At 35.2% G+C, this 18,528-nt stretch overlaps 1 protein-coding gene across 1 annotated transcript in view; it reads left to right on the plus strand.

Annotated features, from left to right (window-relative positions):
- The first annotated feature begins 1,678 nt into the window (after nucleotides 1-1,678).
- The window catches only part of LOC150105645 (nucleolar MIF4G domain-containing protein 1), a 189,641-nt gene continuing 172,791 nt past the window's right edge, over nucleotides 1,679-18,528 (plus strand). Inside the window, exons 1-3 of the mRNA XM_090394970.1 lie at nucleotides 1,679-1,867; nucleotides 3,702-3,807; nucleotides 17,367-17,508. Coding sequence (XP_090251096.1) covers nucleotides 3,721-3,807; nucleotides 17,367-17,508 — 229 coding nt within the window. The 5' untranslated portion in view covers nucleotides 1,679-1,867; nucleotides 3,702-3,720. The remainder of the gene's footprint in view (nucleotides 1,868-3,701; nucleotides 3,808-17,366; nucleotides 17,509-18,528) is intronic.

Raw genomic sequence — 18,528 nt, forward strand, 5'->3', positions numbered from 1 at the left:
CACTTGTTTCATTTCTTCATCTACTTGATTCCTTACCCGGCCATTAAGGTCTCCTAGTAGTATGATATGCCCTTGAACTTCTTCAATTGTTTTTTTGTAAGAGTTCGAAGAATTCACCTTTAATTTCTTTATTGGCATTCTCGTTTGGGCCATATGCAACAATTACAGTGAATACTTGGTTCTCTGATTTAAAATCTATAGTAATTGTCAACAACCTTTCGTTTATTAGTTGCCATTTAGTGATATATTCTTTGAGATCTGGTTTAATTATGCAAGCTACCCCTTGTTTTCCCCATTCTCTTGGGTTTACCTCTGAATAGAAAAGTATATACCCATCTTTCATTTTCTGGCAACCTTGACCTTTCTTTTTTGTTTCTGTGACTGCTAGCAAATCCAATCTTGATTTTTTAAATTCATCTATTAATTCGTTTTCTTTTCCATGTAGACTTTTAACGTTCCATGTTCCGTATCTCATGTACCTTTTTCCTCGCTTTGTCGTTAACCATTTAGGCAGTTCGGCTATCTCTTTGTTATTTCTTTTAATGAGTGAAATTTTAAGGTGTGCAGGGGATTAGCCTTCAGCACCCGAGTCTGGTGGTGGGGCTGCCACCTAGAAGGCCCCCAGACCGGCCTATGAGGGAAGTGCTATCCTGTTGGTCCGCGGGAGATATTTTATTTCCCTCCTACCCTTCATAGTAAATTATGACGAGCATTCCCCGATCCTCCACCAGGGGATGCGCCCGATCGGGGTTACAGGTGTCCCCACACGGGCAGGAAAAGTTCCTCCAGTCAGTGGATGCAAGACTCCCACTGAGCTACACAGGCCTCTCTGATAGTGAAATCCACTCCAAATCAGTTTTGTACAGAATTTAAGGAATACAATAAAGTTTTATTCTATTTAGCTCAGTGGATGTGGTGTTTGCACGCCACGGCGCTTGACCGCACGAAGAAAGACCTCTTGGTTTCGAATCTAATCGGCGACTAGAAAGTTTTCTAAGCTTTTTTCGACCGGTTCCCGAGTTAGTCGATCTTTGGCACGGGCAAGCTGGTTTTTTCTCCCGGAAACTTGGGTTTTTTATCCCGTAAACTCAAGAAAATCGACCGTAGAATCCACATTATTTCAGACATTAAATACGAGTGTAGGGGTTAGGGACCACGAGATGGCGGCACTTGTTGAGCCGTCTTAAGGCCTTGGGCCAGTTATCTCTGATTGGGTACCGGTGGAGATTGAACTGCCCACTCAGTCTCCAAAAGTTAGATAGAGAAAAGTCTATCTAACTTAAAAAAAAAAAAAAAATCAGCTAACGCCTGTTTTGTTCCCGTATATAAGGAGTAGGTGGGGCCGGTGTGAGATAGAGGTGAATGGAATCTAACTTTTATACGGGAATAAAAAAAAAAAGAAAAAAAAGGCATTAGCTGATTTTTTTTCTATAGAATAAAAATAAAATATAAAAATATAAAAAATATGAGAAAAAATTATATGAGAAAAATATAAAAATTAAAATTTGCATTTCTCCTAAATTCATTAATAAACACATAAAATTATAAATATAATTTTTATAATATAATAAATACAATATTAAAATAATTTTCCTAAATTCATTAATAAACACAAAAACAACCTTCTTCTTCCCATTTTAATTGTTCCCCAGACGTCACTGTTGTGGGATAGGCTTTGTTACCGATCTTGCATGTTATTTAGAAGCAAGTTAAATAACGTGTCTTTATACGCATATAACCGATTGTCATTCGTATTTTCAATTAGAGTGTCTTTCTGTAATGAAATGAAATGAGAACGTGTGATTTTTTGAGGATAGAAAAGTGTTCTATTTCGAAGTTTTTCTGTTTTACGGACTTCATGTTTCTGGTAGGACAATTTTCTGAACGTGCATCGCACATGTGACAAGTGCCATGTGCGCGATGTTTAAATGTTTGTTTGTTTTTTAACTTCTGTTTCTTTCCTAGAGATTTATTTATTTATATCGACTTCTTGTATCGACAAAGAAGTACATGTTTTTTGTTTACTTTTAGTCAAGAGCATTTAAAGTAAATTTAAAGCCCAATTCAAGTTTCTCTTATATTGAAAGGAAAATAAATCTAGCAGTTTGTCAAATATATTTTTCAGGGGTGAGAAAAGATAAGGGTGGCAGTGCAGAAAACATCACCCCCCCCTGGAACTTTTTTTGATATTATGCAAAACGCTTTAATTCATTGAGAAGTATGTACAGGATAAGTCAGATGATAAGAACGTTTACAGACATTGACTAATAAATTGATATCAATTTATTCACATTAAAAAGTAAAGCTACTAAATATAAACACCCCCAAACTTTGAGTTACGGTGTCTGCTCATAACCTAAAAAAAAAAAAAAATCTATCGGGAGACTATACGTTGACGTTCATTATAGTGATTTAAATATTTTACACTAGATAAACTTTGTTTTTAATCATTTAATCGTATTTACTCACACCACTATAAGGGGGGAAAAAGTGATAATTTATTAACTGGCGAACATTTTGCTGGCGTTTACACCAGGTATCCTTGGATCCCCCATAAAATACCTATTACAGAATTCATGATATTAGCAGTCTAGTAACCATGGAAACAGTCAGGTCTTAGTTGGCTGCCCTCTAAGCTCTGATTTAAAGTTCTTGGCAGATGTTGAACTAGAATATCTGAAAGTGACCTTCACTGAATTATTGTTTTTATATATTTTAAAATAAATTTATTGTTGAAGTTCAAATAATGCTTCATTCCTGATGTCTCTAAAAATAGTCCCTGTGACTTTTAGCAGCTTCTGTGTAGTGTACCATTTTCTTCTATTAAAATGAATAATTGCAAACACCAAAACATTTCTGCATATATCTCAGGATAATCATGTTGATTCTTTTTATTATATCAGGTATTAGTAAATTATTATTATGTGACAACTCCAAGAACTCATTGAGGGAGGGAACTCTCCATCTCCACAGAACATCACTATCATCATTGTCTACCCATAACGCCATCTAAAGCTCCCCACTACATGCTATTTTTTTGTCTGTAAATTGCATGTGTTCTCATGGTTGATTTCTCTGTATGTGAGATGAAAAACCTGAGTTTTTGGGAGAAAAAAACCTGTTACTTCGTATGTAGCTAACTTACTTTCAGTTGGAAAAAAAAAAAAAAACATATAAAGATTCCTCTCATCATGACAAGAAATGAACTTAGGCCTTTTCTAATCAAAGGGGTGCAACGTATCGCTGTCCTTCCATTTGCACCACAGAGGCACTTCGATGTGGCTCAAACAATATTGTGAGTTGATATTAGTCATAATGCTATTTTCAAAGTATGCAAAAGGGAGTTTTAACTTCTTTTTTTTTTTAAAAAAAAATCCTTTTTCACATTGCTTCCCAGATCAGACTCCATCAACAATGTTTGGAACACCCTTATAAAGGATTTCTCTTTCTCATGCCAAATGAATATGCAGTAAAATAAAATATCTTTGAAAATAATAAAAACCATATAGCCTCCATTGCCAGTTGGTGTACACTGCACTACATGTTCTTTTTATTTTATTTTATTTTTTTACTGTATCTTGTAATTGGTGCTCTTTATCAGTGTTTTTTTATTTTTAATGTCTCAGTTTTTATTAAATGATGATATCCATAGAAAAATATAGTAATTATTAAAAATTGATTACAGTTAATTTTATTTTCAGAATTGCATGTGATTTAACAATGGAATATTTTAGGCATACCACGAAACAGTTTCATACAGCTTCTAAAAAATCAAAACATAAAGCTACCAGAAAGAAAACTAAAACAGTAAGTTATGAGCAGTTTCATAATCTCTAGAGAATTGTTCATAATTTTATTAAGTTCAATAGGTTATATATAGCATGCAATCTCTGTTAGATGGCTGCATACTGCTGGAAATGTGTGCCTATCATTATGACATGCTGTTTTTAGAATTTTTCTAAAATTATATGAACACTTAATTTTTATGGTATTTTCATATCAAATGATGATTATTTAAGGAGTAGTTAATTTTTTCATGCAGATATATGTCATCTGTTCAAAAAAAAAAAAAAGAAAAGAAAAAAAGTAGACAAGCATAGTGAAAATGGAAATTTATTATTCTTTTAATTTTAACAACAATTTATTATCAGTCTTGAGATAAAGCATCATAAATGAGCTGCTAAGGTAGAACAGCTTACTTAAATATTTATGGATGATAGTGGATAGAACGCTATCATCCATAAGCTCACTATGTCGGCAAAAAGTAAAAACACAAATAACGTACTTCAAAAATTTGCTTGTATGTTGTGTGATGCTGAAGAAAGCCACTATATTATGAACAATAGACAGCAAAATGCAGTGTCACAAATATTTTTTAAATGTACACAGACTATGTGTTCATCTCAACTGAACAATTCATATTATAGAAACAATAGCTCATTTTTATTATTATTATTATTATTATTTATTTATGTTTTTTGTTCTATGGGCACATTTCCATTGAGTCTGAAGACTTATCTCGGGAGACCTAAATTGTCTACACAATCTATCATTGAACATATCTCCTTGAATCCATTAACATATAAAGCACTCATAACTGACTCATGCATCCCATTCCACTCATTCACAACTCTCCAAGCAAAAAATAAGTGCTGAACCATTTCCCCTATATCTATCCTATAAAATCTTTTAAGCAACTTAAATGTTTCTATAATATCCCCCTCTTTTTTCCTTTTTCTCCTCTCAACAAACTTCTGTAATCCACACACCTTCAATCTGTCTTCATAGGGAACATTCCACAGATCACTGATCTGTGGAATGTTCCCTATGAAGACAGATTGGGAACATTCCACAGATCACTGATCATCTTTGTCACTCACCTCTAAATCTCCACCACTTCCTCATTCCTAAGAAATCCAGGAGACTAGACTCGAGCACAGTAATCCAGATGCGGATGTATCAAGTGCTTATAAAGGGGAATAACAACTTCCTATTTGTTAATGTATTCTTCAGTATCAAAGTAATCTTATGGGCTACCTTAGCAACCTTATCAATATGTTCTCTAAAGCTTAGCTCTCTGTCTACCACCACCACCACTCATAAATCTCTAGCTACATCTGTTTCCTTGAGTACAGTACCATCAATGTGATACACAGCTTGTAATCTATTTATCCTAAAATGCATAATTTTATATTACTTCACATTAAAATGATGCCCATTATCTTTTACCCATATTGACAGCCTATTTAAATTGTACTGCAAGCTCTCCACATCATCTTGATTAACTATTACTCTTATTAACTTTTCAGCAAACAACTGAATATTTCCTTTAAGGTTATTTCCTATATCCTTTGTGTACAAATTAAACAGCAATGGTCCCAGCACCGAAAACAGATGCAGCACACACCACTAGTTGCCTGTTCTTGCTTCGATTCTGCCCTCTCCATATATCCCTTTTTATATCTGTCCAACATCCATCCTCTTATATACTTAACCAGTGTCATATCCATTCCATTTGCATAACAGAGTTCCATGTGGTATTCTGTCAAATACTTTTGCAAAATCCAGCAGAATCATTGTGTAGCCATTTCCTTCATCCAGCTCTGCTGTTACTCTATTATAAAAAGACAGTAAATTACTAAGGCATGTCCATCTCTTTATAAAGCCATGCTGCCCCTCATACAGTATCATATTTTATCCACCCATTCTCGAATTCTCTTTTTGACCAATTTTTACCGGTACTTTTACCACCACGCCTGAGATACTGATTAGTCTATAAGCTACTGCACTCTCTTAGAACCTCCCTTATGCAAGGGAATTATTTTACCCTCTTTCCACTCCCTTGGAACTCTATAAGAACTGAGGCTTAAATTTAACAGCCTAGTCAGAGGCATTGCCAGTTTCCTTGCACATTTTCACAAAACCCAAGCTATCCCACCTAATCTCACAGCTGTATGTACATTGAGATTTTGCAATCTCCTAAGAACCTCCAATTCATTCACCTCTGTTCCTGCATTAGTGTCTGTCACATGTTAAAGCAGTAACCTCACTAGGATGAGATACCCTTGCTAAGTTATCACTCAGTAACTCGACCATTTTATGTGCTTGTGTCACCTCGTGATGATCATCACTCATTAAGGTTAACTTTCCATAGTCATTCCTCTTACTTGAAATGAAATAAAAACATAATGAAAGAACGCTTTTGGATTTCCTTTGGTCTGCTTGACTATAATCTTCTCATAATCTGATTTTGCCTTCTTTGCAATGCTGGTCACCTTTCTTGCCTGAATCTTGTATTGTTCATGGGTTTGCTGGTCACCTTTCTCTTTATATTCCCTGTACAACATTTTATTCTTCTGCAGCTCATGCTTAACAATATTAGTCATCCAGCGTCTACCCTATTAACCCTCCTTACCTTAGGTACACAATTTAATACTGCCTTGATCATCATCATCATGCGTATCAAGGATTTAGGCCTAGCATGGCCTGTTCTGGCCTTAGAAGTCATCGTTGAATCGTTTAAGAGGACGTCCTGGTTTTCTTTTTCCTAATGGCTTGCCTTGATGACTCTGAATTATCTCCCATGCACTGCTAACATCCTTACCCTGCAGTGTTTTATGCTATGGACAAAATTAAGCTTCTTCCTAAATTTGTCATAATCACCTGTCTTGTAGTTCCACATATACCCCTTCATGACAGAATATTCCTCATGTACAATCTCCCAAGTCAAGGTCACTTTCAATGTAGTACTTACTTTAATACTACATTGGAGTAAGTGAGATGTAGTTGGATGAGGACAATATTGTGGCAGAAATATAGAAGGAAAAGGAACAGGAAAATTAATAGTATGATAAAAAAGATATTCTATGTGTGGGCCCAGTTATAACAGTGATGAGTTGAGGCAGTGAGTGATGATCATGAATATTTTGCTAGCAAAGCTGTGCAAGGGAAAAAGGAATGTATTTTGTGAAGTTGAGGGATGGATGAAACTATATAACAGACAGGCTGCATTTAAATTGTTTTGCTGTGAGTTCATTCAAAAGACTTCCTGGAATGCAAAGTAGTAGCTGCAGTGAATAGAAGATCTGGAGATAATGTGGAATAGCAGAAAAATATTGTAGAAGAGCTTGTGAATGGAGAATTGAGTAGTGTGATTGAAGTGAGAGAGAAAGAGAGAGCAGAATAGAGGGACAGGTAAATGTGTGGGAAGACATGTACGACAAGTGTTCATGCTGAATTTAGAAGTGAATGCGCATGGATAAGAAATAATTGAAGTGGCTTGTGATATGCGGAGAGAATATAATTATTATTTTTTTTTTAAATGGAGAACCCTACCACAAGAGGTCGGTAAACCTATAGAAAACTAGTGCCGTGGACGAACAATAAGGAACTTGTTCACATTTGACTCGAACAGCTATGAATTGTATTCCTTGGCACACACAGTGGAAGATTGTTCTAGAAGGCAGCAGTGGAAGGAATGAATGAAGAAGAGCACAAATTTGTTGATTGGCTGCTACATAAATTTGATTGGATTTGATAGAGGGGGTGGCGAAATTGATGCAAATTATGATCAACAGTGGCTGTAGAAGTATTTATAGAAGATGCAAGCTGCAGAAACTGGAGACCTGTGTGAAAGTGAATGAAGTGTATTAGTGAAAGGGGGGCAGTCAATCAATTTGACTGCCCTTTTCTTTATAGAATCTAGTATTTTTAGGAGTTCTTAAGGGTACCATCCCTGATGTGAGAGCAGTATTCGATGGTTGGGCAGATTTTTGATTTATATAGGGTTAGGAGCTGTTTGGAGTAATGCCATTGAGCAGAAGTGAAAACCTAATTTTGGATACAGAGGAGGTAATATTTTTGTGCTAAGAGAGAGAGAGAGATTTGAGGATAGCGTTATCCCAAGAAGCTAAATCTTATTTTGAATAAATAAGTGGATATTGTCAAGAGTAAGACTGGAAGAAAAGGATTCTTTTTTTAGAGGGAAATAATGGTAAACTGTCTTTTGCTATCATATGAAGTTGGCAAGATTATCCACATCCCATTGAATGATTTGAAGATTAGAATTTCAGGTAGTAGAGATTAAAATTCTACAGTTTGTGGTGATTTGTACATTGCAAGGTTTGTTAAATGAAAAGGAGTAGTGTGGTGTACTGTCATTAGCCAAACTATGTATTGGATTGATAGTTAGCTGAAGTAGATCATTTATATATAGAAGTTTCATCTTCTACACACTTCATGATTCTTTTCACTAAAAGTGGCACCTGTGCTTTTGTGAAATTTTACAAAGCATGCCAGAGAATGGCTAACTTAGAATACACTGCTTTTGACCTTCTTCAAAGTTTCCTTGCTCTATTTGGTAACATTCATTTGTTGCATTTACTGGTCTCCAAACGTAGCCAAAACACGACTTAGCTACTTAGATGGTGCCTTATGAATATGTCAGTTATTGTTTAATTAGCCTTTGTACTTGTACTGATGATGCCTGTGATATTTAGGCAAAAATTCTACTAATAAAGAATATTTTACATGAGCTAATTCCGTTATTATAATTGTAAGGAACAAGTTCCTGGTCTTGTTGGAGTGATGTCCTCAAAAAAGTATGACCCTATTATAGAATCTGCTGTTGAAGCCACATCAAGCAGTAATTTTCAATGAATGTCATGGAAGTTTCTGGAATGCGTGGAGTGATTTGGAAGTCCAAAATCGACAATTTTGGGTGTTTACAGTCCCATTCAGATAAAAATGTGCCTAATCTCCCCACAGAATTTTTCAAGGCCAATCATTGTCAACTTCCAGTCTGACCAGAAACATCAGTTGTTTATCCTAATCATTGTGTAGCAGCTGCTGTATGTGCTGCTGATCTTGTATGGATAAAATGTAATAATTTTGCCAAGACTTTCCATATCATGGAATAAGGCATATCCAGTTGTCGCTCTACTCCACGGGCACTGCTACCACCAGCAACATTTTCATGTGATCAGTAGAAATTCATGGTGGCAACTCAGTGGCGTAGCTAGAGCTGTTGCTGCCCGGGGCGATCCCTGAGTTAGCCACCCCTCTCAATACACACCAAAAATACTACAAGAAGTCAAAATGACGTATAGGGAAATAAATTAAAACACTGTATTTATTTTTGGGGGTGCTTAAGGGTCAAAGCTGTATAACTGAGAGGAGATCTCCACATAGCCTTTAAAGGAATGCAGAGAACCGACCAGGGCTTCTGACCTAATGTTCAATCCTCACCTTCTCGTGGTGCACCCTGTTGGGTATCTACCTGGATACTGAACGAACGAGGATGGGCTGGCAATTTGGGATATAGCCGACCAAATTGTATTCTTATTGGCTTAAACCAATATACAAAATGATGGTACAACATGACAAAATTTCATTCCGGCTGGGGTGTCGTTGTGTTAAACAAGGCCCCTGTTGTTTTCGCCAGGGAACCAGGGTGAACAGCGAAAAGCCAGCTACTGGAACAAACCTGAAAGCACATCCCCAACTCAACATGACCAGAGTTAAAGATCGGTACTATCAACATAAGAAGCCTGAATGGCAGAGAAATGGAGCTAGTTGAGGAATTAGATAAGTACCAGATCGACCTATTAAGGGTGACTGAAACAAAAAATAACAAAACTGGTGAGATCTTTCTGAGCAATAAATACAATGTTATATTCGGGAAATGACAATCAAGGAAAAGAAGTAGCCATAGTATTCAACACAAAATATGAGGATAATCTTCTTGAATGGCAGGCAGTCTCAAGTAGAGTGATGTGGGCTAATATCAGAATGGGGAATTGGAACAATGAGACTTATTTGTGCATATGGTCCCACAGAAGGTTCTACTAAGGTAGAAGTGGAGGAATTTTTTGATGCTTTAGGAAAAGCAACTGACACAATGAAAAAGGAAAAGTTGGTCCTTGTTGGGGATCTAAATAGCAGAGCAGGAAATGATTGTGAGACATACAAAATATTTTGGGAAAAATATTTTTGTATGTCTCAATGAGCAAAGCTAATAATAATGGTAAATATCTGTTGGATTTCTGCTCAGGACATGGACTGGTTATTACTAAAACTATGTTCCAACATAAAAATGTGCACAAATTCACATGGAGAGAAGAAGCAAGGAATAAGAAAAGTCTCATTGACTATGTTACTGTTAATAGTGCTGTTTTCTCCCTGGTGCAGAGAGTGTACAGAAGATTTGAAATCAGAATTGATCACTGTTTAGTCTTGAGCAGGATAAAATTGAATTTCATATTGAAAAGAAAAACATGTAAGAAAGTTTTAAAGCAAATAAATGTTGAGCAGCTCTCAGATGTGAACTTTAGATTAAAATACACAAAGATTATTGGAGAAAAAATGAAAGGGTTTGATAACAGGAATCAAACCCTGGAGATTCAGTGGCAAGTCCTGAAGAAAACACTGATTAATTCAGCTAGAGAGGCATGTGGTGAGGTAGTCTGCAAAGGACAGAAAAATCAGAACTCCATGGTGGACACAGGAAGTTAAAGAGGCAGTGAAGGAAAAGAAGAAAGCATTTCAAATGTTCCTGGCAAATAAGTCAGCTTGTGCTCTTAGAGAATACAGAAACAAATGTAAGAAAGCGAAAATTGTGTAAAACTAGCTAAACAAAAGTCATGGGAGGACTTTGGCAAGAACATAGAAAATAAATATCAGGAAGGTGGTAAGATAATCTGGAGGTTGTTGAAGAATCTTAGAAATGGAGGAAAGAGTGCTGTAAATGGAGTTAGAGATGTTAAAGGTAACATGAAAATGGGAGAAAAAGATATCCTTGAAGTATGGAGTATTACTTCGAAATATTGCTAAATGAAACAAGCAGTAATAGCACAGTGGTCAAAAACACTCAACAGGCATACAGTGGAATACATATCCATAGTTGAAGTAGAAGAAGCCATCAAAGGCTTGAAGTGGGGAGAGGCAGCAGGAGTAGATGATATTCGACCAGAAATGCTGAAGTATGGTGGTATAAGAGTCTTACAGTGGCTGCACTGCATAGTTCAGAAAACCTGGACAGAGGGACGAATTTCCAATGATTGGAGTAGAGCTCTTATAGTACCCATATATAAAAAGGGAAATAAAACTGAATGTGAGAATTACAGAGGTATTTCCCTACTGAATATTCCTGGCAAGATATATGCAAGTATACTTGAGAAACAGTTGAGAAGAATCGAGGAATAAAAGCTTGGTGAAGAACAAGCTGGATTCAGGCCAAATAGAGGCTGTCAGGATCAGATCTTCACTTTACGACAAATAGTTGAGAAATCATGGGAATATTACAAAGATCACTATTTGAGTTTTGTAGATCTAGAAAAGGCATGTGACAAAATGCCAAGAGAGAGAAGCTATTCAATACGCTACAGTTATATGGTGTCAATGGGATATTATATCAAGCAATTAGAAGAAACACACGTATAAACGACAGTGAAAATTATTTAATTGTAAATATTTCATCCTAAGTATCTTAGGACATCATCAGTACAGTATTTAAACAAAAATTAGGAATAACATACAGTTAGGGCACATGATTACAATAGAATCTCATGAAAACGTGCATAACGTGCTAAAGTAGTACAAAAAAAAAAAAAAAACGTTAATTATTTAACACAGTTTTGTATGATAATTTCCCATACTTTAGGAATAGTAAGAACGTCGTTGCGGTTTAGGTTTGGTCTGTGTAGTAGGGCTTCAGAACTTTCTTTGTATAAACGTTCATGTTTAAATATAGATCTATGTAAAAGTTTAGCCTTTTCCCAATGGATAGTATGGTTTGGATTTTCAATTCCGTGTTGAGAGAGGCCAGATTTCTGCGGTTTAAGAAGACGAATGTGGTCTTGATGTTCTGAGAACTACATAGTTCAGAAAGCCTGGACAGAGGGACGAATTCCCAATGATTGGAGTAGAGCTCTCATAGTACCGATATATAAAAAGAGAAATAAAACTGTATGTGAGAATTACAGAGGTATTTCCCTACTGAGTGTTCCTGGCAAGATCTATTCAAGTATACTTGAGAAACGGTTGAGAAGAATTGTGGAAGAAAAGCTTGGTGAAGAACATGCTGGATTCAGGCCAAATAGAGGCAATCAGGATCAGATCTTCACTTTACGACAAATAGTCGAAAGCATGGGAATATGACAAAGATCTGTATTTAAGTTTTGTCGATTTGGAAAAGGCATATGACAAGGTGCCAAAAGAGAAGCTATTCAATACTCTACAGTTATATGGTGTCAATGGCGCATTATATCAAGCAATACTTAGTCTTTATTTGAGTTGTAAGTCAGCAGTTAGAATTGAAGGAAGTACAGGAAGATGGTTTAATGTTACATCTGGTGTGAGACAAGGATGTACATTATCTCCTCTGTTATTCATTATTTATATGGATCACATTATGAAGGAAAGTGGTATTAAACATGATATTAAAATTGGAGATGTTAATGTCAGCTCTTTGCTTAATGTGGACGATGTTATACTTCTAAATAAATCCGCTACAAGTGTCTGCAAGATTCTCTGACTAAATCGAATAACTATTGTAATAGATATGGTATGAAGGTCAGCAATACAAAGACAATGAAAATAGGTAGAATTGTTGAAAATGTCACCTGTGTAAGGGGAACCTGTGAAACAAGTGAAACATTTCAGCTACTTAGGCACAATTTTTAGTGAAGATGGTAAATTAAATAATGAAATAGACAACAGAATCAACAAAGCTGTATGATAGGAAGTCGATTGAATAAATTCATATGGAATAAGAGAGAAATTAGACGGAACACTAAATTAGCTGTATACAAGACAGTGTTCAAACCAGTTTTAACTTATGGATCTGAGAGCTGGGTCAGAAGTAAAACACTTGACCAAAGACTAGAGACCGCAGATATGAGAGTCCTGAGAAAGATTATTGGTGTGAACAGATGGCATCAATGGCGATATTATATTAAAAACAAGGATATTAGAAAAGAACTTGACATTGTCAGCATCCAGGAATGCGTTAGCAGAGCTAATCTCAGGTGGTATGGTCACTTGAACAGAATGGACGAGGAAAGATTAGCAAAACAAGTGTTCTCTGCTAGTTTGGCAAGAAAACGATCCAGAGGAAGACCAAGATATAGGTGGATTGATACGGTACAAAGTGCCTTAGACGATAGAAATATAAGATCTGATAATGTTGGAGTCTTGACAAGTAACAGACTGATTTGGAGGAAAATTGTGGATAGGAAGTTAGTAATGATGTAAATTTTTCATGTAGTACTATCGTATCCTGTACAACCCTTGAGGGTACATGTCAGGAATTTGTTGATGATAATGATGATGTTTATTTTTGAAGTAAAACTTTAATTTCAACATTCTAAAATGTTGTTTTTCTTGCTTTTCTGTTAGCAAAATCGTCGATGACATTGGCGAAGTCTATTTCATAGTAATGTACGCAATTCTTAATCAAATTTTATTTAGAAAAACTCTTCTCACAACTAGCATCACTCACAGCAATTGTGAGGAAAATTCGCTGTAGTATTACAATATTTGGAACTGAGTTCTCGAGACTGTATTTTAAAATTAACTGCAAAAGTTCAAAAAGGTTCCAAGTGCTGCCTGGGACAGACCACCCCCTCTGCACCTTCCTAGCTACACCACTGTGGCAACTTCTTTAGTTTCCCATGGTGGCATGGTTTCTGTCCTCTGCCAGGTCAAACTTCCAAAGATGCCGTTTCTTTAAACTTCTGATTCATTGATCTAACTGTGTTAGAGGACCTTTTATGCAAGTTCTGCTGTTTCTAAACACACAAAGTGCAGCTGATAGATTGTACTCATTAAGGTAAAATAACTTTAAGTAATGCTCGAAAAAGTAGAAGTGTGAGACACATGTTGAATGCAGCTGTCAATAGGAATATGTTTGTGAAGTCTTCCCATTACTTATAGCTCTTATAATGCCCTCAAAGCAGGTGATTAATTTCGTTTTATGCACATTTTAGTATCATATTCCCTATACCAGTGAATTTTTGAACTAATTTTTTTTTTTTTTTTTTCCCATTGAATCCTTCTTTCCATGTTTTGATTAGTCTCCCTACCAAATTTGGTGACATTCCGGTAGTTAGATTGAGCTAAATAAGTTTCTGAATAGGGGAGGTTTAATTATGGCCATTGTGTGTGTGTGTGTGTGTGTGTTGAAAAAATGAAACAAAGATATGTTATCCTAGTTGGCCGAGATAAATAATGTATCCACTTCCAGCAGAATTTGAATTTCTCTCTGACAGAGACATGGTGAAAGTTTGTGTTAGATGATTTTGATTTCCTAGTGTGCAATCACTACTCTGCATATTTGAGATATGAAGTAGATTTAAAAAGTTCTTTCGTTGTCTAGAGCAGCGCTTCCCAAACTGCGGGCCGCGCCCCCCTTGGGGGCCATAGGTTTTTTTGAGGGGGCTGTGAAATAATGAAAACAAATTTAAAATGTTTTAAGACTAAGTAGATTTTTTTTATTTTAAAAGAAACATTTAACTTTTATTATTTCTTTTTTGTTATTTTTTATATTTTAATGGAAAAATTCACACATTAGTGTTGGTTCACAAACTTTGCTTATTCATATGTTTCATTTCAAAGCAGTGGTTAATTGTATTTACTTTGAATGCTCTCCAGGGAAGCTCCAAATCTTCCACTCCCTTTCATCACGTGTTCGTAATCAGGGACTATTGATATTGACTTTATATACATATCAAAACTCGTTTTATATTATCACTATCATCTGAGCTAGTTTTCTGTTACCAATAAAAGTTTCGCATATACTTCACACATGAAAAAAAGCTTAAACAAGTTCATGTGGGGAGATAGTAACTCGCTTGCAGTGGTAAACAACACACCCTCCCTAACAGCCACTATACAGCAGAGGCAATAAAAACAAGTACTTTTATTATGCCAGTGAATAAGGTATGAGCAGTCAGTATAATATATTTCTCAACAAATAGTGCAATTAGAGACAACTGGGATAAAAACATACTAATTAATGAATCACATGTTCCTTCATACAGAAACTATGCTATATAGACTGAAACAAAACCATATGTTGCATGGGCAAACACAGTATCTAACAAAAAACTATTGTTATTAATTAGATGTGTGTGAGTTCGATTTCCCAAGGCAGCAATAAAATTCAACCGAACGTGTTAAAATTCGCAAAAGTGTTAAAACTAAGTAATATATATATATAATGAATGTTATGGCAGTTTCACATATGGAATTCGGTTGAAGAGAGTTAGCATTTCAACTCAATTGTCTGCTATGCTTTTATCTTTTGGTTGCACGATCTTTTGTTAATACCGCACCAATCATATGCATGTTTTAATAATAATGCCTTTGCTGTCTGTTTCGCATTTGGCTTAATTACCGTAAAGGGAGAAAAGTCACAAAAGAGAAAAATGTTCCTGGTCCGGGGATTCCCTTATTCAGGTAATATTCACTAATTTCATGTTATCAGTCTGTGGTATGCCAGTATCGGTAAGTGGTGATATTATTTGATCTATTCTGTGTTAAAAAATTTAATCCTGAGATGGATAGGTGGTTGATAAAAAAATAAAAAAAAATTCCCACGAATAATCAGAAGAAGCAGAAACAGACTCAAAAAAAAGGACAGTATTTCATATTTTACTAGAACAGCCCGCATCGTCTTCAGAACCAAACGGTCAGAGGCAAAAAATGTAATATATGCATTTGATTTTTGCAATATTCGCTGTGTATGTTTTGTATTGAATATAAATACAATAAATATTATAATAATATATCTCTCTATTATGATATTTTTTCGAGGGGGGGGGTGAAATATTTAAATTTTTGCAGAGAGGACCCTGACATCCAGAAGTTTGGGAAGCACTACTCTAAAGCATCTGTTCTTACATCATGAAAAAGATTCTGTCAGCAAACAAGTGATAAATGTAAATTAAATATATACTCTACAACCATCCATTCTGTATTTGTTTACTTTATTGCAAAAATAAATGCCATCAAACATGATTACATTGATTACATGATTCTTTAAAAGAAGTTGCAGATAAAAAAAGAAAAGATTAATAAATAATCTGTGCTCTAAATCAATGGAAGGATTATCTAACCCTTGGGTAGGATTCACATAAAAATAAAAATAAAAAAAAAAAAAAATATATATATATATATATATACACACACACACACAGTAAAATCCCTTTTTTACACTTTTCAGGGGACTGATGGAAAAAAGTGTAAATAGCAGGAAATGTAAAAAAAAAAACATTAAAGAAAGGCTGAAAGATGACTTACTGCTAGTATGTGAGTCTACATACTAGATTACAAAAGTTAATAACTGAAAATAAATGAATTTACAATTACTTACATTTATCTATTTTAAAAAATCTTTAATTGTTGATTGTTTTTGCTTTTCGTTTTTTTTGACATAGCGCCAGATTACTTTGCTTTGAGTTCAATGCTTGACCTGTTTTTTACTATCGTGTTCAAAGTGGACATGGAGATTCCAAGATCTTTTGCTAAATGCACATGTATTCCGGCATGCCAATCTACACGTCGCAGAATTGCCATCTTTTCTTCTACCAAAATCCGAAATAAATTTTGTGTCTTTTTCTCCATGTTACCAACATGGATAATCTGCCACTGTAACTTGAAAGCAACTTTCACATGCTAAATTACGTAGCAGAAATTCTGCAATATCAATTCGTACTGTGATTGAAAAATCACGGTATCGCTCATCACTACATTACTGCTGCAAGTCATCACCGTGCAAGAAACTACAGCCGAAAGCAATGCCATCTGGGAACAGAAATGCACAGATTTCCGCAGAAATGTATTCAAAAATCAGTATTGCCACCCGAGCAAAAAATACAAATCAAGGGAAGTAACGTCAAGTTGTTAATGGTGGGAAAACAATATATCGTAAGAATAGGCCTTAAGATGGGACCAACAGAAAATGACGTAAATGGCAGGAAAACGTAAATTGCGGGAACGTAAAAACGGAGTTTTACTGTATATATATTGGTGCATTGGTGACAACATTATAATGTCGTAAAGTATTGGCGAAATGAATTGGTAACTCAATTTATAGATTTCTTTCATGTTTAGTAACAGAATTGGTTAAGCATGAAGAATTCATGCTTAACCAATTCATTTCTCTGACTGGTCGCAGTCACACTGAAGATTAGCCAGCAGCAGCAGATAGTTTACTGTCAAGAGATTTATATTAATAAAGATGAATGGTTTATAACATACACCAAATATTGAATGGCTGTTAAGTGAATATTTTGTCAATTACTGTATAGTGTTTAAGTGAAATCTTTATTTAAAATTTTCTGTAATTTGAACTTTATATTATTCAGGTGAAAGATGTCAGAAAGCTTCAGCTGATGGAAGCAAACGAAGAAGATGACAGAGCAATAAAAAGATTAGAAAAAAATTTGAAACTGAATCGAAGAAAGAATAAAAAAATTTCCAAAGGGTTTGTTGATGCAGGACTAGACTGTATCCTTAAATAGTCAGTTTTCTTTAAAAAAAAAAAAAAAAAAAAAAAAAAAAAAAAAATCTTGCTGCCATAGTTTGATGAAACAAAATTTCTTGAACTTTTTATGGTTGGTTAATGATGAAAATAATCATAATTCAAATTTGTATGTACCTTAAGGGATGTACAGAATACTATAATATTTGTGTGAGGTTTACCTCTCTTTCTCCCCATCCCTTTGGGTAGAGCCCTCCTGATGAATGATTAAGTATATATTTTTTATGACTGTAGATCCCTGTGTTCATGGGACTGGTTTGCCTGTTCTGAGGGATGAAAAACCTGAGTTTCTGGGTGGAAAAACCCTCTACCTCCGTATGAGACCAGCCAACTCACCTTGAGTTGAAAGATAAAGTCCAAGCTTAAACCGATTAAAAATTATTTGCAAACAGCAATGACCGAAAAAAGATTGGTTGGTCTAGCAACTATATCAATAGAGGCAGACATAGCTTATAATTTCAATAGAAGAGCTTATAAACAGTTTTATTGTGCAATATCCCCATAGAGCAAACATTTAATTACTATTATTATGTAATCGTTTTGCATTAATGTTTCTCTTGTAATAAAAACAAAATAGCATTCGGAGATTTTCTTATATTTTTGTCTTATAATCCATCAAGGGTGATATTTAGTTGTTTGCTTCAGGGCGTGATCTAATCTGGCAACTACCCTGCTTATAGGACACTACTAAGAGCTTCCATAGCTCAGCAATTATTGATAATGTCCTTTGGTCGGAAAGACCTGTGCTCAAATCCTGTCTACAATGTAAAGAACCATTATCAGAACTTTTCATGTGAAGGTGAATTATCTGATCTCATATGAAGGTGGTAGTATTTTTTTTCTCCCAGAAACTCTGGTTTTTCATCTCCAAAAACAGGCAAACCAGCCATTAGAACATAGTGATTAACTGCTCTATCATAAGCAGTAATCACGTTTTGAAGAAGTCCAGTTATTTGGCCATCACATGGGCTGTTGATCCTAAAAAA

Source organism: Typopeltis vanoorti, chromosome 6, assembly GCF_054136105.1.
Source record: "Typopeltis vanoorti isolate ZY-2024b chromosome 6, IOZ_Tvanoo_1.0, whole genome shotgun sequence".
Classification (NCBI taxonomy): Eukaryota; Metazoa; Arthropoda; class Arachnida; order Uropygi; family Thelyphonidae; genus Typopeltis; species Typopeltis vanoorti.